The sequence below is a fragment of the Hyaena hyaena genome, unplaced genomic scaffold (genome assembly GCF_003009895.1).
Source record: "Hyaena hyaena isolate Hyena2069 unplaced genomic scaffold, ASM300989v1 scaffold_541, whole genome shotgun sequence".
Taxonomy (NCBI): Eukaryota; Metazoa; Chordata; class Mammalia; order Carnivora; family Hyaenidae; genus Hyaena; species Hyaena hyaena.
The window spans coordinates 351,169-373,666 of record NW_024081174.1 but is presented as its reverse complement, the minus strand read 5'-3'; the positions used below and the strand labels follow the sequence as shown (position 1 = coordinate 373,666).

The window sequence follows — 22,498 nt, the reverse complement described above, 5'->3', positions numbered from 1 at the left end:
TAATGACGTTTCAATTCATCTTTATATTTAGCTGTGTTTTTCTTATACTATACAGAGTTACCTTAAATCTAGAAGAGAGTTTTTGTTCAAAATACGTCCTAAGTGATAACTCATTTACACACTGTTTTCTTAGATTCAGAGTTGATGACTTTTCAGAAAAAACAATAACTTCATCACTTAAAACTAAAGACAATGAAGGCAACTTTGAAGACAGAGTCTCACCAGCAGATGAAGTAATATGGTCAGGTACCAGTGAAAGTAAATATCAAGTAAGTTACGTTGGTGAAAGTCATACGCCATCTTCAAATGGGACTAGCTCACCTTTGTCACTGTTTCATTCAGAAGTAAAGGATTTTTTTCTAAGCCCTAGAGGATTTCCAGAAAATGAACATAAAACAGGTCAATTTTCATCCAAGAAATTATTTTCAATAATGAAAACGAACAAAAATAAAAATCCAGAGTTTTCTTCTGACTTTAACTTTTCAAGAAGTTCTAGCATCTCCAGAGAAAGTGAAGATTCCAGAGAAGGTGAAGGTCTAGATAGGGCACCGTGTCCTCCTGCCCACTTATTTCTTTCCAGAGACCAAGTCAGACTTCTGGAAGAAAATGTGAGAAATCAAATTCCTTTAAAATCCAAAACTACATTAAAGAGTAACACTACTCATCCATACTCAATACCTCAAGAGTCCTTGATTCAAAATCAACTTTCTGTTGAAATGGATACTTCTGCCCAAGCAGAAGATTCTTTTCCAGTACAAAACGCAACTCAGAATCAAGGTTTCTATGAAGCCAGATTTAAGAGTCAGGCTCAACAATTTGTCAACAGCCATCCTGATGATATGGCCAGATATTTTGCTCTGCCTCAAGATTTGACTAGGAAGCCATATTCCAACAGCACACAAGACTCCTTTCAGACCCAAATTATGGGCAGAAGCCAACATTTGATCAATGTTCCATATTCTGTTGAGACTCAAGATCCAATCAAGGGCCTAGAGTCTGATACAAAACACTTACATGAAGCCCAATATTCTATCTGGTTTGAAGATTTAAACAAGACTAAACATTTAATGCAGGGGCAAAATGCTATTTTTAAGAATGCCAGATTTCTAGTTTTAACTGTAAGTCCAAATTCATTTGCAGAAGAGCTACTCCAAATAAGGAGTGTAAAGCCAGAGGGCCAGAAACAAATTGCTTCAGAATTAAACCAGTATTCTGTATATACCTCATTGCGTGTTTCACCTACCCTTAAATGGCAGAAAAACAGGAGAAAAGCATTTCACAGTAGAAGTAAACTTAGTCTCAAAATTTTATCTCAAAAGTCGAAGAAACCACCAACTCCATGGGTATTTCAAATCACAGTATGCCACACTTCAAAACCTGGCAAGTTAGGGTGCAACTATAATGCTAAGAAGAAAGAATTACATCAAAGAAAAGGTGTATCAGATATAGCTTTGCATCTTCTTTATGTTTCCAAGCTTCCTCCTCCTTATATTAAGAAGTATTCCAGAAAAAAACTAGTAAAAGTCACGCCAGGTGTAACAGGATGTAGACATTCTCTGCTTATGCAAAATAAGTCACTGGATGCAGAGAATGTCAATTGTGTGGAGTCTGTTGAGAAAAGAGGAAACTTAGACAATGCTAAAAATGTAAAGCAGCATGGCAGAGAATATGAAGGGCAAAAAAGCATTTCAGCAAAACTTCCACCCCGGCTAGAACAGTCTTTCATGGTCAGTACTTTTCAACTAAAAGCACCTTGTTCTTCATTAATAGAAATGAACTGGAAGAATAAAGAGTCTTTTAAAGACCCAATTACACAAGAAAAAGAAATTGGTATTGCAGAGTTCCATGCCCCCAATAGTAAAAAAACATCTGACCTGCATATTCCAAAGCATGAGACACCTTTAGAAGAAGCTGTATCAGAACCTTGGCAAAAATTTGCTTCCTCTCGTGAAATGGAATCAAACAGAAGAATGGAAACACAGGAAGACCTAAAAAGTACAGAGAATTCCCATCTTCCACTTTCAAGTGGAGACAAGTTACCAACTAGTTTGCCAGAAACACAAAGGTGCTTTCCAAATAGAAATATACAAAAGCAAAAAGATTTTCTGGAAATTGTTCTGGAGACTTCAGAGGTCAATTTGCTTATCTCACTAGGAACTAAAGAGCAGAAAAGCAGTGAGCAATTAGCAAGTGTAAAAACTCAAGAGAGTACAGAAGATATAATTATGAAGGAAAGGAAACCGTTAATACTTCATGTAACAGAATGTGATAACCTAAGTGAAAGTGAGAGTCTGGCATGTAACACTAGAATCAACATAAATATGCAAGATAAAAGAATATTTGCTACATTTCACAATGCCACTAACACGACCATTTCTGAGCGACCTAATATGAAAATGCATAACAGATTGAAAACCAAGACAGATATATCAACAACAGGTTTTAGTCCTTCCGTGGTAGAGCAAGAGAAATTACCAGATGAAATGAAAGCATTAGATGCAAAATACATTGAGGAGAGATGTATATTTAAAAAGCCAGAAGAACATGGAAGAGAGGAAGAGGAAGAGACTTTCCAGGAAGCAGTTTCACAGCTGAAGCAGGATTTCAGGGTCAGCCTGCAGCTAAGGCAGAAGCCTAAATATGTCAGATTTGAAATAAAACAGAACAGTTCATGTAGTAGAAAAACCCCAAATAAAGAGCAAGAGGTACAACCACAAACTTTTTCTATAGAAACCATTGTGGGGAGTACTTCATGCCCCACAAAGGATCAATTTCAAGTTCAGGTAAAGCAAAGCACAGACAGACCTACAGGCAGAGAGACTGAAGATCCGAAGAATCCTCTCACAGTGCGAGAGAACTCACCAGTGGGTGAAGTTTTAATTGATACAACAGAGCGTAATGTCCCATTCGGTGGAAGCCCCAGAAAGATACCAGATGGTCATATTGCAGAGGAAAAGGAAAACTTAAAACGAGTTTTACCTGCAGCTGCCCTGGGGTCATTCATCATCCACATGCTTCCTTTATCATCTTTCAAAAGGCAGAAAATCAGAAGCAAGTTATCAGGAGGAAAAAGCATACTCAGTCCCACACTTGTCATTATGAAAGTAAAGAAGCCAGCAAATTTACTGATGCCTTATATCAGTAAGCATGGTATGCCAAGTCTTAGGAGAAAACTGAGAGGCAATTTAAAAATCCTATTTAAACAGATACTGCAAGATAAAATTGTCACTCATGTGCTTGTGAATGATACTTACCCTCACGTGTCTACTGTGCCTCGTCTTACAATTCACAGCAGATTCAATGCGGAGAATCACAGTCATACCAAGCTAAACCAAGAGGAATCAGAGGAGGAAAGGGATGAAAAGTATTCTGCTTTTATTAAGAAAGGAAATGACTCCGGAAACATACTAGAAGAAGCTAAATTGCAAGATGAAGTGAGAAGAGACAAAGAAGCTCCACCAGAAGCAGTCCTTCGTGATCCCTGGAACCTTGGGCTGAATGCAAATCCAAAGAAGGAGCTGAAAACACAGGAAGAAATGCCTCAACCAGTTACATCCAGAGAAAGCCTTGTGGAGTCTGTATATATTCCGATAATGGATCTATTTCATGTTGAGACTATGAAGAAAAGCCTAGCAACACAAGCAGACTTAAAATGTACTGCAGATGCCAAAATGCCTCTTCCAGCATCAGAAAAATCACTGATTGGAGAAGCTTTAAACCAAACAAGAGAAAGTGATGTTGTAGATTACGGAAATGATGCAAAAGAAATGAGTTACTTTTTTGCAGACACAAAGGCAGAATTACCAAAAGATTTACCAGCAACTTATTCAGAGACATTGAGTTACTACATGCCTGTTTTAACTCATTCAAAAGTGAATAAAAACAGAGTAGGATTCTCACACACAGAAAGTCCGGTGAAGCCCAAGCCTGTACCAATGAATACAGTGAAGCCATCAATTTCACAAGTGTTTAATAGCACAGGAAAGAAATTGGACTCCAAGTTGAAGGTCAAGTCGGAGAAGATCAACCACGGTAATGGATTGGTATATGACTTTATAAGTAGCCTTTTTTCTCCCACACGTAGCAGATTACATGGAGAGACAAACAGCTTCTGTCACACTCAGTTAAAGCAAGGGCAATTAGCAGAGGAAGTGAGACCACAGTATGTTGATTTCTTTGATAAGTGTAGTACATTCCATGACCAAGAAGAAAAAGTGAAAGATGGAGAGGAAGTGGAGCAAAAAACTTTGCTAGAAGCAGCTTTGCAGCGTATGGAGCGTCTCTGGCCCGATGCATTTCAAGGGAAGGAGACCCACCTTGATGAATGGTGCCCAGCATTGGACAGTTTAACACAGCAACTGCCTGTTAATGAGCAAGATGTGCAGCACCAAAGGTGGTTTGCACAAACTACTTTGCAGACTGGCCTCCGCATGGCTCCTAGAGAAGCCAAGGAACTCTGGAAAACCAGCATAACCGAACATGCCCTAACATCCCCTGTGGGTCTGAAGATTCCACTTCCCAAAGCAGAGAACTCGTCATTTGATAAAAGTTTGAACACAGTGACGGAGTGTGGCTTACCATCTGGTGGAGACCCTAAAAGGGAACTAGATTCTTATTTTGTGGAAAACAATTCAGAGTTACCAAAAGATTTGCAGGTGACATGCCTGCATTCCTCTGGTTCCGTTGAGCCCCTTGTTTCTAAATATGAAAGAAAGAAAAACACATTAGAATTAGCAAGGAAGCAAATAACAGTGAATTGCAGATATAGAGCTACTAGGGGAAAAACGCCATCAGTTTCACATGTGCTTGATGGCACGCAGAGCAAGGGGCTGCACTGCAATTTTAAAACAAAGATGAAAAAGCCACAGCAAAATAAAAATGCAGCAGATACATTTCTCAGTATCATTCAGTGCCTGGTGCCTACTTTGCCCAACACAAAAATGAGTAGCGGATTAAATGTACAGACAAATATGCAGAGGGTAACAGGACTTGATCATATGCAGCAAATACAAGAGAAATTGCTAAATGGAGGGAAAGTATGTTGCCCAGATCATATTGTGAGTTCCTTATCTAACAGTATGAAAGATGGGAAAGAGCAGAAAGGGGAACATGAAGTGTCACCAACTCCAGAGACTAGCCAAGGCTTCCTATTCAACACATATCAGAAAGAGAATGTTGACCTTGTCAAATCAGACGAGCAACCGAAACAACCAGGAGGTCGAAATCTTCAGGTACAACCACAAATACGTGGTACACAAACCGTTTTAGGTTCTGCTTCATGCCCCATACTGGATCAGCTTCAATTTGGAAAGCTAGAGAATTACGCTAGGTTTTCACCTCCAAAGTCAGAGGAAGTGAAGAATGATGAGATCCTTTTTTCTGCAAGAGAATATGGTGTTCCATCTGATGCAAATCACCAAAAGGAACAGGCTGGTGGTATTGAAAAGAAAGACACAGTGACTTTTGATTTCTGCCTATTTGCTTTATCTACACCCAAAAAGAAGAGAAATTTCAAGTATTCAGACAAGGAAATCTTAGTGAATACAAAATATGGACTTCTAAAAGCAAAGAAACCATCAGTTTCAAACATATTCAATATCAAGGTTGCATCTAGCCCAAACCATAGAAAAGAATTGGGATGTAACCCTACAACCAAAATGAACGAGGGGGATCATGGTGAAAAAATGGCAGCTAAAATGTATTCTTTCATGTCTATGACACCTGACATTAATGTGTATGACAAGATAGAAAGAGAAAAAGATTTGTTAGGAGAAAGGAGTCTCAGTGCTCAGCCAGTAAAGCAAGCAGTATCAGCACATGAAGGGAATATTACTTCAGATGACACCAACGAAAGCAGTGCTCAGGATGAGGAGGAAGGAAACAGCGAACAGGAGACATTAAAAGTAATTCCACAGTACAGCCAGCATTTCAAATTCTGTTCAGACCAGAGGGAGGAGCTTGACCTTCATCAATCAGAAAACCACAGAAGTGGGAAAATTCTCTTTATTATAGACCAAGACATCCCACAACAAATGCAGCCTACAGATTCAGTGCAGGGAGAGAAGCCAGAGAAGAGCCACCAGGCACACAATGGTGCAGTGTCTATAGTAAGTTCAAAGCTGCCTCCTCCAAAGTCAAAGCACTCACTAATTGGTCAGGTTTTAATGGATTCAATGAAGGATGGTGTCCCAAGCGTGGGTAGCCACCTGGGGGAACGGTACCGTCATGGTGAAGAGGAAAATACAGGGTATAAAAAGGATCTACAAGCCACTGTCTTGGAGTCTTTGAAGGTCTCCATACCTCATCTGTCTGAATCGAAAAGGCATAGAAAGACATTTACATGTAGAGCCTTAAAAAATAAAATGAGTCCCAAATGTCTAATTATGAAGGCAAGGAAAACGTCAATTTCACCAATATTTAATATCTCAGGGAATGGTTGTCTAAAAAACTTCCCTCCGAAGACCCTGAAATCACAGATTATTGACTTTTTAATTCATATAAAGTGCTCTGGGGTACTGGAAGATCTTATTGCAGAGAAAAAAGGATTAGCCCAAGAATTACCAGCAACTATTCTGGAGTCTTTGGATTTATCCACACTTGCTTTACCTGCGTTGAAAAGAAGGAGAAACAATTTAAAATATATAGAGAAGAGAAATAAAATGAGTCTCAAATGGGTAACTTTGAAGGCAAAAAAAGCACCAATTTCCCAGACACTTAATATCACAAAACGTGGCAAACCAAGCCACAGAGGACAATTCAAATGCAACTTGAATATCATGATGAAACCAGGTAAACCCATGGCAAACATAGCCCTAAATGCCATCACCTCTTCCATGCCTGTGTCACTTGACATGAAAATGCATAATAGAATAAAGGCAGAGTCAGATGTGTCGTGGACAATGAGATTTAGTCATGAACGGCAACAGCAAGAGCAATCACCAGATGGAGAGAGAGCCAGGTGTGCCATTTCCAGTGGCAGGAGGGGCCGTGCCTCCAGAGGCATGAAGGAGGTCAAAGGCCAACATGAAGAAGTAGCCTCACGGAGTTCTCAGCACTTCAGTTTCATTGCTGGTAAAATGGAGGAACCTCACTGTGTGAAATCAGAGCTAGAACTGGAGAATTCAGCAGAGAGAAAAATCCCAGAACCCCTTAACACAGCTCAGGAGCTGCAGCAACAAACACTTTTCACACAAAGCGTATTGCATTGTGTTTCTTGCACTATCTTGAACTCACTTTCACTTGAGAAGCTCCTAAAAAGAACAAAAGCACAGAAAGGCTTAAAATATGCAAAGAGCCCAAGAATTTTATCTCCGGAGCTAGGGAAATCCATTCGTGAATCTTTAATTATTACAACACAGAGTGACATCCCATCTGAAAGAGGCCCTAGAAAGGAACGTGCACGATCTATTCCAGAGGGAAAGAGAAGATTGCAAAAGGATTTACAAGGAAGAACCTTGAAGTTTTTGGATTTCTCCACACCGGCTTCATCTGAATTTAGAGGGTGGAGAAAGGGAGCACAAATCCCCAAGTCTAGAACAGGGACAGCACAGATGGCATCAGGTTTAAAGATGATCCACATCACTAGGTCTGCTGCTCTTAGCCATGAAAAGGAACAGGACTGTGTCTTAGAAAACATGGCCACAGAAATATCTCAAGGTATGTCAGATATATCTGCAGATACCTTCCTTTCACCTATACCTGTTTCATCTGGCATCCAAAAGAATAAAAAAACAAAAGCAAAGAAAGACACATTAAGGAATAGAAGCAGTATTACACAGCTAGAGCAACAGGAAGAGGGAAAACTGTGTCCATATTACTCTAATAAATGGAGCAACTCAAGCAGCACATCAGAATCAAGATGGCAAAGTGGCAAAGAAAGAGAGGGCGTTGGAGTTTTATTTGAGCCAGGTCTACCTTTCCTGTGTAGTATGGGAAGGAGAAAAGATCAAAATATGCTTATTACAGAGCAGGAAGTGCAGCGACAAACACTGGCTTCAGAAAATAAATTGGAGTCTACTTGTTCTCCTCCGATTCCATTTCATACTGAAGAGCTGAGGAAGAATATCCCACCACAAAAAGACATACCACATAGAATCGGTCAAAAGATTCCATGTCCAAAATCAGGGAATGCAGTTTCTGACTACTTTTCAACTGATGGAGCAGATTGTGGTACCAAATCCAATGCGAGCCCTGCAAGGAAGCTGGATGCTTACACTGCAGTTTCCCTACAACCTGAAGACAAGGGGGAAGGCATAAAAACTCAAAATATCCCATCTACCAAATCAGGGAATTCAGTGCTTGGAGATCCAGGTGATGAAAGCTCCAGGAGGAAAATGAGTGGTCACATTGCCAGCAAACATATAAAGTTGCAAAGAGATTTACTAACAATGTCTACAACATCTGTTTTCTCTGACTCTATCAGGCAGGAAAAGGTGTTAAAGTTTCCAGGAAGGAAAAATCTCACGGGACCCAAATGTGTGACCATAAAGGCAAAGAAGCCGCTTTGTTCACAGATGCTTCATACCACTGACCATGATAATCTCTACTGTAGAAACAAACAGGACTGCAACTTAGAATCTGTAATAAAAGACGTGCAAGAAAATAAAAGTGTAGCTAATGCATTTTTGTCTCCCACACCTGTTTCAACTGATAACAAAATAGATCTTGAAATGCATAGCACATCAGAAGCAGAGATGAATCAACGAAGAGTAAATCTACCCCGCCAGATCTCTGCAAAGCTAAGGAAATCACCACGTGACAGGGAAGCATGGAAGGCCAGCTCAACTGACACACAAAACAGATCAAGCAACACAATGAAAACAAATGTGCAACATGAAAAGGAAGAGGAAAATATCCAAAGACTGGTATTGGATTCGGTTCCACACGATGGGCAACACTGCAGCTTCAGCACCCATCAAATGAAAAATCCTGGTTCTCACCAATCAAAATCTGAACTGAATAATTCAGAAGTCAGAAGGACTTGGAATTTGCCTTGTACAGCACAAAAGATGAGACAAGAAAAATGCTTTAGAGAAACTATTTTGGAGCCTGTTTCTAGACACGTGATGAATTTTCTTCAAGTTGAAACAGCGAAAAAACGTCTTCTTTCTCAAGAAGAAATAAAATGTGTGGAAGTTCTAAAGACTCCATTGCCGAAAGCAAGGAAATTAGAGACTGGCTCAATACAATGTGGCCCTCTGTGGGATGGAAATCCTAGGAGAAAATGGGATAATCCTATTATGGGGAAAAAGGCATGGAATCAAAATGACTTAAGAACAGTCTTAAAACCTACAGATTTTTCCAGCCTTGATTCATCTGTACCCCAAAGCCAGAGCTACACGTTGGAGTTTGTAAGCAAGAGAAGTGTAATAAATTCCAACCACGTAACTTGGAAGGCGAAGAAACGACCACGTTCACAATTGCTTAATACCACAAGGTGTATTACAGGAAGCCATAGAAAGAAAAAGGGGTGCACATTTCAGTACAAGATGAAAAAGAGACAGTGGATCGAAAGTGTGGTGGAGGCATCCCTGTCTGCTGCTGAGGGAACTGATATTCCACCACCTAAGATAGTGACTGATAAACACTCATTCGATACAACAGCAAGGAGCACTCTATATAACAGAACACTTCACAAAAATCTGCAGGGTCATACTACAGAGAAAGAGGCAGAGTTAGCCGAAAACTCAGCCACAACTTTCTTGGGACCTTTAGATTTCTTCACACCTATTTTATCTGACTCTGAAAGCCAGATAAACACAGTACAGTTATTAGGAGAGAAAATCACCTTGAATATCAAATGTCCAGTTATGAAGAAAAAGGAGCCGGCAATTTCACAAATACTTAAAATCAGAAGGCAGTTTACCACAAAACACTGGACTAAACCTGGATCCAATTTAAAAACAAAAATGAAACAGATGAGGCAAGATAAAAATGTGGCTAATACATTTCCAAATACCATTGACTTCACACCGGATACCCCTGACATCGAAAGGCAAAGCAGATTCAAAATAGGGATAGACAGAATATCAAGGTTCCATCTCTCACAGCCAACACATATGGAGTTGCCAACTGAAAGGCTAGTGATTTCACAAATACTTAATGCTACCAGTCATGCTGCTTTAAGTAATAATGAGCAACAGGAAAAGAAGATAGACAGAAAGAGAGAGAAAACTGTATTATATGTGGACCCCAAATCCATACATGATTCTATGCCTATTTTTTCACACATAAAAATGGAGCCGTCACCTAGTACCTGGGGTATCTATGAAGAATCTTCTGAAAAGGGAAATGCACTAAACAAAGCAAATACTAGCTCTGTTTCTGTCTGCACACCTGTGTATCCTCAAATCATAAAACATACAAGTAAGGCAAAAACAGGAGATGTGAAAGACATTATACATACCAAATGGGTAAAATTGAAGGCAAAGAAGCCACCTGTTTCCCAACTGTTTCATACTATAAGATGTAGGACCAGAAGAAACAAAAAGGAACAAACACATAACACTAAGAAACAGAAGGAGTTCCAGCAAGATAAAACTGTAACAGATTCATTTCTGAGCACTATTTGTGATTCTAGATCTGTTTCATCTCAAATTAAACAATTTACAGAAGTAGAAAGGGAGAAAGCCAGGCCAAGAAATCCCATATACAATCCTCCGCTAGAGAAATCACTAAACAAAAGAAAAATGTCATCTTCAGCGTCCAATGATATTAAGAATACTGTATCAAGAAATATGAAAACACTGAAACAATGCATTAGAGTGCAAAAAGAAAATCGCCAAGCTGTTTTACTAGACGTTCTCCAACAATGTAGAGATCAGTTAGTGATTAGTCAAGAAGTAAAGAAGGAGCTTGACCAAGTGAAAATAGGAGTAACGTTGGAAAGAGAAGTATACCCTGGTCTAGCTTCCCAGAAGAGGGAAATCGATTACCCTAGGTTCGACATCCCAAGAATTAGAACACATACAGAATGTGTATTCCTTGTTGCACAAAGAGTGAATGAAGAAGATGTAGATGCCATTGAACGTTTGGTTTCAGTTCCGCGGGGAAGAGAAATATCAGAGAAAACCAATGCTTCATTAAGTTCAAAACGACAGAATATGTTTCTTACAGAGTTGGATGCTTCTCAACGGAAGACTTGGAGGGAGCACGAATTGCCAAAACAAGGAAGTATTTCAATGACAAATCTGGAGTCTGTTGCCTACCCCATTATGAAACCTCTTCGTTTTAAAAACACAGGAAAGATAGCTGAGGAAGATATGCACACTAACAAAAAAAATATTTCACATCTATTGAGAAGAGAAGATATAAAAGAAACTGATATCTTGAAAGGCTCAAAAGGACAGAAGTTTCTTTATACCAGTCTGGCAGCCAAGCAAAATATATCTGCAGTGCAGAAAGGAGAGGTGAAGCCAGGTGACATTCCTGAAAATGTTGTGGATTCTGTATCTTGCCCACATAGGGATAACCATTTTCAGATAACACAGGCAGTAAATACAAGGAAAGAAGATGTAAGAATTTCTATAAATTTATATGTAAATCCATGGAGGAAAGAACAATCAAAGCTAACTGATAGTCCAATAAGATTAAATGAACAGAAAATGATTTTTGCTGAGAAACTGATGGCGAAGCAACTAGATAGGTCTAACCATAATAAAGAAAATATCCTGGAATCCATTTCTTCATACATATTGCATCAACCCCATCATGAAACGCTAAAGAAAAATGTGTCAGCAAAAGGAATGAATTCAAAAGTATTGAGTTCAGTGGTAGACAATGCATCAAATGAAGTGGATACTCCACTAGATCAACCTCCATGCTCAGGAGTTAACTTACATAGTAGAAGAAAAGAACTTCAAAAAGAAGGTACATGCAAGGCTCTTCCAACATCTGTTTCTTATTCCTCGACAGAAGTACTTCAGATTAAATTGCCATGTGTAAAGAAAGTATTAAAGGCCCCAATGTACGACACTTCAAATACAGAAGGAATTGGCTTGCCTGTTGAGGAAAAAGAAGAGCAACCAGAATGTATACGCCAGATTTCTCCAAAGCCTGCTTCTCACTCTTTGAGGAATATATTTCAGAGTAAGATACTATGTAAAGAGAAGGCATCAAAAGAAGTAGTTAGCACTGTGGATTGCATTCCAAGTACAGAAAAAATTGGCTCACTCATTACAAGTAAAGAGAGCAAGGTGCAGATAGGTAAAGGTAAATCATGTATGAAACTGACAAGCTTGTGTGCTCCCTTACCATCTCTATCACAAACTAATGTGAATTCAAGAATAAAAGTAGGGCAAGATAAGTCAGGAATACTAAAGAGCTGCCTTCCACCACTAAAGGTCAAGGTATCATCAAATGTCAGGGAAACACTATTTGCAGAGTCAATTAATAGAGATGGTTTAAGCAATGTAATAGAATCAAAACATTTAACACAGGAAAAAAAGGAAGGTGGAGAAAATATCATATATGTGAAAAACATAACGGGCCTCAAATGTGTCACTCTTAAAGGAAAGAAAACACCTTTGAAATACATACTGCACGGACAAGAACCACAGGGGAACAACAGAGAACAAGAGGAAATGATGCAGAAAGATAAAAGTGATCTAGACATAGTTCAGAATAAGCGCCATGCTTCCATTCCTTCTTCACCACACCTGGAATGGATTCCTGAAATAAAGGAGATCCTCATGCGAGGAATCATGGGATTTTGTCTTCCATCACTGACACTCAAGGAATTATCAGATGCAATGGGAATATGTGAGGAGCCAACTGATGATATTTTAAGCAGTATAAAAAAAGCAAGATATATGCCACAGAAAGAAAGAGTAGAAATGGCTTTGGAAGAAATAAAACAACCCAAAAGAATAGGTTTGAAAGCGAAACAGTCTCTGATTGCACAAGAATTACAGTTGAACATTAAAGAAAACGAGAAAAACATGCAGGAAGACAAAGATAATCAAGTCGGGACTTGGAACACATCTCGTATTTCTACCTTTTTTCCATCTTCCTCAGAAGTGGACATAAATATAAAAGGGGAAGAAGTGAGGCTAATAGAAACAAGGTCTTCTTTTCTACAACTAGAACTCCAGGAGTCATCAGATATAGAAAAAATAGCATACAAACAGTCTATTTATGGTGATATCTCAAACAGCAAAAATAAAGCCAAAGAACATACAATGCAGGAAGAAGAGGAGCAAGTCAAAAAGGAAAAAACCGTATTTTTTAGGGAAAAGAAATCACCAATTTCACAGGAAACCCAGCTGGACATTGAAGAGGAAGAGATAAAGATACAAAAACTTAAAGATGAGCCAAATGTCCTTGTGACCAATACCAGCACTTGCATAAGTGCTCCTTCTCATTTAAAACTGGATACAAGAATTAAAGCAGCAGACTCTCCAGCCAAAGTAACAAGATACCCTCTTCCAGAACTATCATACCAGAAATCATCAGATGCAGTGAAAAAAGCAAATAAAGAGTCCACTGATGATGATGTCACAAGTGATGTACAAGAAGCAAAAGAATATATGTCTCAGAAAGAAAAGAATGATGTACAGATATCAGCCGAGAGAGACGTGATGGATCCAAAAGATAAAGATTTAAAAAGAAAGAAAGCACTTTCACAGGACACAGCATTGAATCTTAAAGAGCAGGTGAAAGTGGATGCAGAAAGTGAAGAGCAAGGGGGAATGGATGGAGGAGGTAAAGGTGAACAGGAAGTAGTTTTGCCCACACATTGGGCTTCTGAATCTTCTCTAACTCATCGTGAATTGGGCACAAGAATAGAAGGAGAGGAAGACATCCAGGGAATAACAAGATCTGCTGTTGCACATCTATACCTACAGAACTCATTTGATGCAGGGAAAGTAGCATACACAAAGTCAACTGGTGAGGATGTCTCAAAGGATGTAAGAGTAGTACAAGAGTATGAGCCAGAGAAAGGAGAAGATAGAAGAAAAATAGTAAATATGAAATATCGAATGTATCCCAAGGGCACAGCTTCCAAGGAAAAGTTATTACCGCTTCCACCTGTGCTCCGTACCTCTGGGAGTTGTGGTCCCCAAGGTATAGTACAGACAAACATGCAAGAAACATTAGGAAACATACGGGAAAGAAGTGAACTAGATAAACTTCTGACAAGAACTTCTCTACTTCAGTTTAAATTAAACAAAGGTATAGAAGGCAAGGAAGAGAAGGAAGGAATAACAAGACCCTTTCTTCCACCCTCATGGCACAAGGAATCATCAAGTGCTGAGAAATTAAAATATACAGTCCCACCTTTGAATGGCATCTCAAGTAATTCAAAAAGAACAAAAGACATGACACAGATAGAAGAGGATAAGGCAAATCGTTTTGAGGGAGACATAATGCATCCCAAGTACATAGCTTTGAGAGCAAAGAAATCACCCCTTTTCCCTATACTCAAAACAAAGAAACTGCAAGTAAACCTCAAAGAACAAGCGAAAGTGAGGCAAGAAGATAATGAGGAAACCGTTGTGCTTCTGAGCAAAATCCATCCTTTTATCACGTCTTCAACTCATCTTAAGTGGGACACAGTAAAAGATGAGGGAGGTGAACCAGGAATAAGAAATGATGTGCCACATGTTGAGCTCCAAGAATCATTGCCTACAAGGCAAATAGCACCTGCACCCACAGATTCACCCGATAGCCATGTGAATAAAGGAGAACAACACCCACAACAGGGAGATAGGAACAGAGTACAAACAGAAGCCATGAATGGCTCAATGCAACCCAGTGACACAGATTTTAAGGCAAAGATATCACCAGCTCCTCATGTGTTCAGTATTACTGAGCACAATGTTTTGAACAACAGAAAGGAACCACAGTGGAGCATGACAGAGAAAGTAAACCAGGAGCAGCAAAGAACAGGAGACCCCGATGTGGCTCTTACAAAGACTCCTCCTTCCACACCTTCTCCATCTCACCACAGTTTGGACACAAGAACCAAAGAAGACAAAGACTCACTTGCAATTATAGGAGCCTCTCCTTCACAATCACTGTGCCCCACGTCATCAGATGCAGGAAAAACCCGACATGCAGATTCCAATGAGGGTGTTAGCTCATCCAATGTAGTAATAAAAGTTTATCAACCTATGCCATATACAAAGGTAAAGAACAGAGTAAAAATAAAAGATGGGGAAGGTAGAAGATTTCCCACAATAATCACTTTAAGAGCAGAGATATCCTCATTTCCACATCTACCCAGTAGAAAGAGACTACCTGTGAATATTAAAGAGCAAGGGAAAGAAGTGCAAGAAGGCAAAAGTGAACCAGAAATGATTCAGAAGGACGCCTGTGCCTCCTTACCTTCTCCATCTTACCTGAAATGGGACAAACAAATGAATGAAAAGGAACACATGTTAGAAAAAACGCAATTCTCTTTTCCACCATTAAAGATCCAGGATCCATCCAATTCAGGCAAAAAAGCATATACTAAATCATTTGATGGTGAGTTAAAAGAGAAGGATAGACTCAAAATAGATAGTGAAGATAAAATGGTCCCAATATGTGTGGCTCGGAAGGCAAAGGAATTACCCCTTTCACATATACTTGGTACCAAAAAATTGCGGCGGAAAATTAAAGAGCAAGAGAGAAAGGTGCAGAAAAAGAAAAATGACCTAGTTAAAAATCTTGGAAACATGCATACTTCTTTACTTACTCTCCCATATCTTAAATTTGGTACAACAGAAGAAGAGGGGTACAGGGTAAGAATTACAAGTCTGCCTCTCCCACAACTACAGTCCAAGCAATCACTAGATGCAGTGAAAACAGAGTATGCAGAAACAACTGACAGAGAACTTTCAAATGATGTAAAAGAATTAAAAGAACACACGTTACAAAAAGAAGTGAGGGATGGAGAGAAAAACGTGGATGTGAATAGTATAATGGACCCCAATGATAGGTATTTAAAAGCAAAGAAATCACCTATTTTACTTAGATACAATCTATGTGACCATCAGTGGAAAACTAAAGAACAAGAGGGAATGGCTCGGGAAGGTCAGCATGAGCCAGATGGTACAATACTGACTAAGACTTGTAGAGCTTCCCTACTTCACCTTTACAAGAATACCAGAGGTGAGAAAAAGAGAACGCCCATATTAACAAGATCCTCTCTTTCCCCAGTCAACTTCCAAGAATCATCAGATTCTGAGGACATGGAAAGTGTAGAGCCAATTGCTAGAGATATTTTAACCAGCCCACAAAAAGGAAAACATCATATACCCCCAAACAAGGAAGGGGATAGAGTAGAAACAGTAAACCTCATGTTCATCAAACATCAAGAAAAGAAGATGCAAGAGAGTAACGATGAACCAGGTGTGGTTCTTGCAAACTCTTCCTTGCCATCGTCATCTCTCCCTCACCTCCAGTTGGATAAAGAAGTACAGGTAGATGATGAAATGCTAGTGCTTACAAGGTCTGTTGTGCAGAAAGTATCAAATGCCGGAGAAATAGTACATACAGAAGCAATTGGTGGTGATGTCATGCAAGATAGTCAAAATGAGAAACAGCATGTGCCACAGGAAGAGGAGCAGGATAGGGAAAAAATAATAAATGTGAGAAGTATGATGCATACCACAGGTATAATTTTGAAGTCAAAGAAATCACCCCCTTCACATATGCTCCATAGAACAGAATTGCATCTGATCATTGGAGGGCAAGAACCAAAGAAACATGAAGGTCAAGGTAAACTACCCTGTACAGTGCTCAGAAAAATTTATGTTTCCAAACCTTCAGCTAACCTTACATTGGATAAAGGTACACAAGTAGATGAAAAAAGGCTTGGAATTAGGAGACCCTCTCTACTTCCACGCATGATTTCAGCATTATCGGGTACAGAGAAGAGAGCAGATACACGGGCAGTTTGTGATGTAAGAAAAAGGAAACAACATACGTCACAGAAAGAAAAAAAGTATGAAGTGAAAACAGTAGACATGAGGATCAGGATGCATCACAAAGAGGCCAGGATTTCGTCAATTTCACATATCTTTAACACAAAGGGATTTGTGTTGAACATTAAAGAACAAAAGGAAAATGTATGCAGAGGTAAAGATGAGCTACCTGTAGTTCTGACAAGGACTTTCCTTTCCATCCCATCAGCACCTCCCCTTTATCTAGACACAGGGAGCAAAATAGACAAAGATGTACCAGGGGCTACGGGATCCTCTCCTCTCCAGCAGAATCTCCAGGAGCCATCAGATACCCAGAAAACACCAAGCACAGAGGCAGTTGCTGGTGAGAGTGAAATCGTTGTGAAGAAAGCCAGACACTCTTGGCCGCAAGAAGAGACACTGCAGCAGTGGACCTCCAACTTCATGATCAGTGCGCAGCGAAGGAGTGAACCTCCACGAGTCAAATCTGAAGGAGACTTGAGGCTGTTAGTTTTAAATTCACGGCATGAGGACATTTATTTAACGGGATTTGGTAACATAAGTGGGAAAAGGCTGGAGTATTTCTTTACAGGGCAAGAGGCTCGACCAGAAAAATACAAAACAGAAGCTTTTACAACATTTCTCTCCTACCCCACAATGGATCCAGCTAAGATGGGAAACCTGAAGAAAGAAACAGAAATAATGGATAATATAAACCATAAAATGAGTCTTGAGCGTTTAGTTTCACCACCAAGGAAACTATCCAAGGAAATATATGTCACATTTGGTACCCCTGTACGTGCAAAAGGATTTTCTGTTTTAGAGCAAGATGCCCACCAACAAAAAACTCTATCCAAAGCACCTCCAGGATCTTCAGATTCATATACATCTGATAAGTCAGAGACAGAGGTACAAAATCATGATAAAATGAGCAAAATGCTCTCTTCCAAAGCATTAGCCCCACAGACAAAGGGGTCTCTTGGGAAAATGAATATCACAGAGTCAGATACCCCTCCAATTGTAGACGGACAAGAGATTGTTGTGCAAAAGCAAGTGGTGTTACAGTCTGACAGTGGACATAAGACCTGCCTGGACTCCAACTTTTCTCTTAAATTCCCATTTAAAAATGAAAGGCAGAAGACACCATTGGAAACAGATGTATGCAAGCAAACTACAGTGTACCGCAGAATACAAATACGCCCAGGAACACACATGGATATATCAATATTTGATACCTTGGGAGGGAAAAAAGAGCAGGCATTGCCAGAGCCAGAACAAGAGGAAAGCATTCTAGAATCATTTAAGAACTCTCTTTCCTCCCACTGGACTTTTCCAACTCAATCTGAAGATCTGGAGGGAAAAAATAAAACGGACACTAGCACTACTATAAATCTGGAGCAAAAACCATTAGAGATGGAAGAAGGGGAATTAAAAATAGACACAAACATAGTTATCTGTCTGGAAAGGGACAAAACAGAAATGCACAAATGCATCATTGCCGATCTGGAGGAGAACATAAAAAGGGACGCAAGAAATACTGCAAACCAGAACACTCCATCTCCAAAGGCAGAGGAATCTCCAGCTAACACTCCAGTGATCACTTGTCTGGGAAACAGCTGCCCAATTAAACGAAAACATAAAAAAGACCTAGAAGTCCCTGGTGCAAAACAAAACATTCAGCCACAAAAAATGTTTCAAAAACATATTCTGGATTCATTTTATGCCTACATTCCTCTTTCTCTCAAATTTGAAGGCCGGAAAGGCAGATTAACAATAGCAGATTTGAAAAGAGAATTGAGCCCCAAATATTTAGCTATGAAAATCCAAAATCACCCAGTTTCACAGATTCTTAATAACACAGGACGTGGTACTCCAAGCAATAGAAAGAAATTAGAGTATGACTTCAGCAGACCAAAGAAAACAGTTTTGTGGCGTGAAGATACCTCAGGAATATGTATCAGAAGTCTTTCTGTTTCCCCGATGAGTTCATCTCAGACTGAAGAAACAGTAGAATCTGAGACAAACCTAGAAAGAGAAAAGATGCTCTGTCTTTCTGAATTCCAACAGAAATCACCAAACACTAGTGACATTAAGAGGAACAGCGCAAGCATTGGAAAAGAAGGGTGTCTTCCATTCTACCCACTGTCAGAATCAGGAGCAAACCTCAGCAGTGAAACAAAGGGAAACATTTTAATTCCACAAACAAAAGAGGAAACCGAGCTATCTGATCCTGATAGCTCAAGGATCAGAAACGAACCTGACTTGATTATGACTGAGGAAGAAGAAAAGGCACCCAAACCCATTCTGATGCTCACAGAGTGTCCACTCATGTCTGATGATCCAAAGGACAGTGAGGAAACCCACATGGAAAGTACCCTAAGTATGACTATTTCCCCCCCAGGAGTAGAAGAAACACGACATGGGGCTGAGCTAGTTGATACCATGGAGTGTGCCTTGCGACCAGAACAGGGAGTTAAGAGTGAACCCATCCAGGACACAACCCCACAAAAGGTCCAGCAACAGAAAGCTTTTCCAGGAACTGGGCCTGAACCATCCCAAGTTAAAAGTAATGAAATAAAAGTCATGGCAGAGAGTATAACTGCCAAAAGTATACTTCCTCTTTATGAAGCAATTAAGAATATCTTTGAATCTCAGATAAAACATATGATCCAAGACACAATTTGTGAGGATATACTGGAAAAAGTAAAAGCCCATAAACCTGATGCTCAGGAGTTACCATCTTTTGCAGAAAGTCCAGATATAATATCCATAATAAAACCTCCCAAATTGCAGCCCAAACCTATTTTAGAATGTCTTCCTCTGGAAGAAAACAATAAGCTCACTAATCATTTAGAGTCAAAAGCAGTTGAAATAAAACTGAATCTGATACCAGAGGTAGCAAAAAAATCTTTCCAAAAGTTCAGCCTTTATCTAAAACAGTCTATTTCAGAACAGAACAGTTGGAGGCTACATCGAAGACCTAAAAAAGTGTGCTTTTTGCCTCTAGAAGGGATTGATACTATAGAACCTAACTTGAAACAGAAATACCCCAAGGATTCACCTCTTGTCCGCTGTATGAAGACATCGATTGTCAATGTTTCAAGTGGCGACAAAGAGATCATTACAAACCAAAAAAGTGTTAGAAAGCTAGGAAGCGGGGCATTGTCAGTGACTTGTGCTAATGAGATGCCATTGACTCCTATCCTTCAAAACTATTCAGCAGAAGAAAAAGACAAACTTCTCATACACTTTTCTATAAAAACATTAGAGATTCAAATGAAAGCCTTTCCCAGAATTGTAAGAGAATCTTACACAATGGCTGGTACTCAGAATACAAAGAAACCTTTATCTAAATTTGTTACTTCTGATGTCAAAGCACCAAAACAAAAAAACAAAGTTTTGTTACTTTTTGAGGAAAACTCTCTTCATCAAATAGATCTTGATTTGCGATACAAATACCTTCATTTTCTACTGGGGCTTTCAGTCAAAAGTATGTTCTCTAAACCAAATGCACTTCCCAAACATATTCTTAAGTTAAACACAGCTGCAGTTTGTAAAAATATAGAGAACAGGGGAGAAAGTGGAGGTGGTCTTTGCACTGACACAGAACAACAGCACATCTCTTCCAAGAAGCAAAGTCCCCATGGAAGCTCATCACTGATGAAAAAACCCCTGGAGCCGACCCATGCGTGTGCTTCTAACCCTAATCAACATGGCACAGCGCAGAAAGATAGTAGTACAGTTCTTTCCGAGTTAAGATCTCATGTGACTCCAGAAAAAAATAAACAATGTCATGTGTGGTTTCAAGAAACAGATACATATAAATCTTTTGATCCAAAGACTCGGGAAAGTACTCCCAGTTTAGTTGATTCCCATTCAGTTCAGATTTCTGAAGATTTTACGGAGAGTCAGACAGATATTCAGAGTCCAGCCAACTTGGAGGAATGCTCAGCTCTTGACGTATATGGAAGTGAAGAATGTCTGTTTATAGAAGCCAGACCATTTTTAAGTCAGGAATCCCAGAACATTCTGTTTGAATTACAGAGAGGCATTCCTTTGGAAAATTTCTACAAGATGAGAAAAAACAAAACTAATTTGAAACCATTTTACAGGGAAGATTCAGGTTCCCATCATCATATTAGAAGCTGTAGAAAACATTCCTCAAGTGTGACACCTTCTTATGAATCCCACAAAAGTGGGAAATATAGGTCATCTGACAAGATGCCATTTCCCGCCTGGTTGTGCCACGGTTCGTTAAGTGCTGTAGACATTCCATCTAAATCATCTTCCATTCCATTCAGTGAAGAGAAACCTTCATGGACCACAGGGTACAGAACCAGCTACTCCTTAGTCCCCTTAACGGAATCAAATATCAAATTACATCTTACAAAAAGCCAAGGCAAACCTTACAGGCATCTTGAAAGCAAAGAAAGAAAGAAGGCGAAATTGGATTTATTTAGAAAGAACAACATGCATTGGGACTGTGATTACAGTTATACACAGAATAAAGAGAAATGCACAAGAAAGAAAAACGTATGTAATTATGAGTTCGAAAAATCGAATCATTACCCAGGCAAACCTAAGTTACCATCAAAGCCTCATCGAGAGGACCTCTACTTCCATTTTGAAAGAAAACAAAACCAGCCATTTTTTTATGCTTGTATTCCAGCAGATTCACTGGAGATTATGCCCCAAACCATTCGCTGGACTATTCCCCCAAGAACTTTAAAGAAGACAAACTTCAGAGTTCCTCTAGTGGCAAAGATTTCAAGTTCTTGCAATATATGGACTTCATCCAAAAAGCTCTTGGGGTCTCTCTTGGAGTCCTTCAGTCTAGTTCATCCAAATTGACAATACCATATCTAGATTCACCTGAAGTGGAAAGCTGGTTGTTACTGTGGTATTCTGTGAAAAATAAAATCAGATAAAGTCAAATGGTCTTTTCATGAAGTGTTTTCTCAACCGCTATGTTTTATTTCTGTGGTAGATTTGCACAATTGTTCTGGGAGGATGGGAAGCAAAAGCAGATGACTTTGGGCTTGATCCCACCATGCAGCGGGGTCTCCTTTTAGTTTATGCTGCCTCATAACCCCACAGGGGAGGAGCGGAGACCTGGAAGCTCTCCTTCCATCCCACACCAATGACTGAGGATGAGTTGAAGGAAATGGAGCCTATAAATGAGATTGGCAGAGAATAACCAGAATGTTGGGAGGGCATCGAGGGAGAGTTTTTTAAACAGCAGTGAGGGTTCACTAATGCCAGATGTCACGAAATACAGAGGTAAGTACTGATTTTGAGAAGCTAGATTCCTATGATGACTTTGTCCTCATCATCTGATCCCCATCTGCCATCACGGGGTGGGGGTGGGGGGGTGAGAATCAAGTCATATTAGGCTCTCACTCCTGAGCACCTGCCACTTTGCAGGAACATCCTCTGGGAGGGGCAGGAAGTCATTCTGCAGCACCGCCAGGGGGAGGGACACTACCTCCCGGCGCACCTGTGCTGCCTGCCTTCTTACCACCACCACCTGCACACACGCTTCCCTGCCCTGGGCCTCACGGCCCCTGGCTCAGGGCTGCAGCAAGCTCACCTGGTGGTAGAGGTGACTG

The 22,498-nt window shown here is 39.8% G+C and overlaps 1 protein-coding gene across 1 annotated transcript in view; it reads left to right on the top strand.

The window, feature by feature from the left end:
* Positions 1-21,824, top strand: part of CCDC168 (coiled-coil domain containing 168) — a 29,134-nt gene extending 7,310 nt beyond the window's left edge. The window contains exons 4-8 of the mRNA XM_039255713.1: positions 140-4,534; positions 5,138-6,290; positions 8,739-14,949; positions 14,998-19,239; positions 19,354-21,824. Of these exons, the coding sequence (XP_039111644.1) occupies positions 140-4,534; positions 5,138-6,290; positions 8,739-14,949; positions 14,998-19,239; positions 19,354-21,740 (18,388 nt within the window). The 3' untranslated portion in view covers positions 21,741-21,824. The remainder of the gene's footprint in view (positions 1-139; positions 4,535-5,137; positions 6,291-8,738; positions 14,950-14,997; positions 19,240-19,353) is intronic.
* The last annotated feature ends 674 nt before the right edge of the window (positions 21,825-22,498 follow it).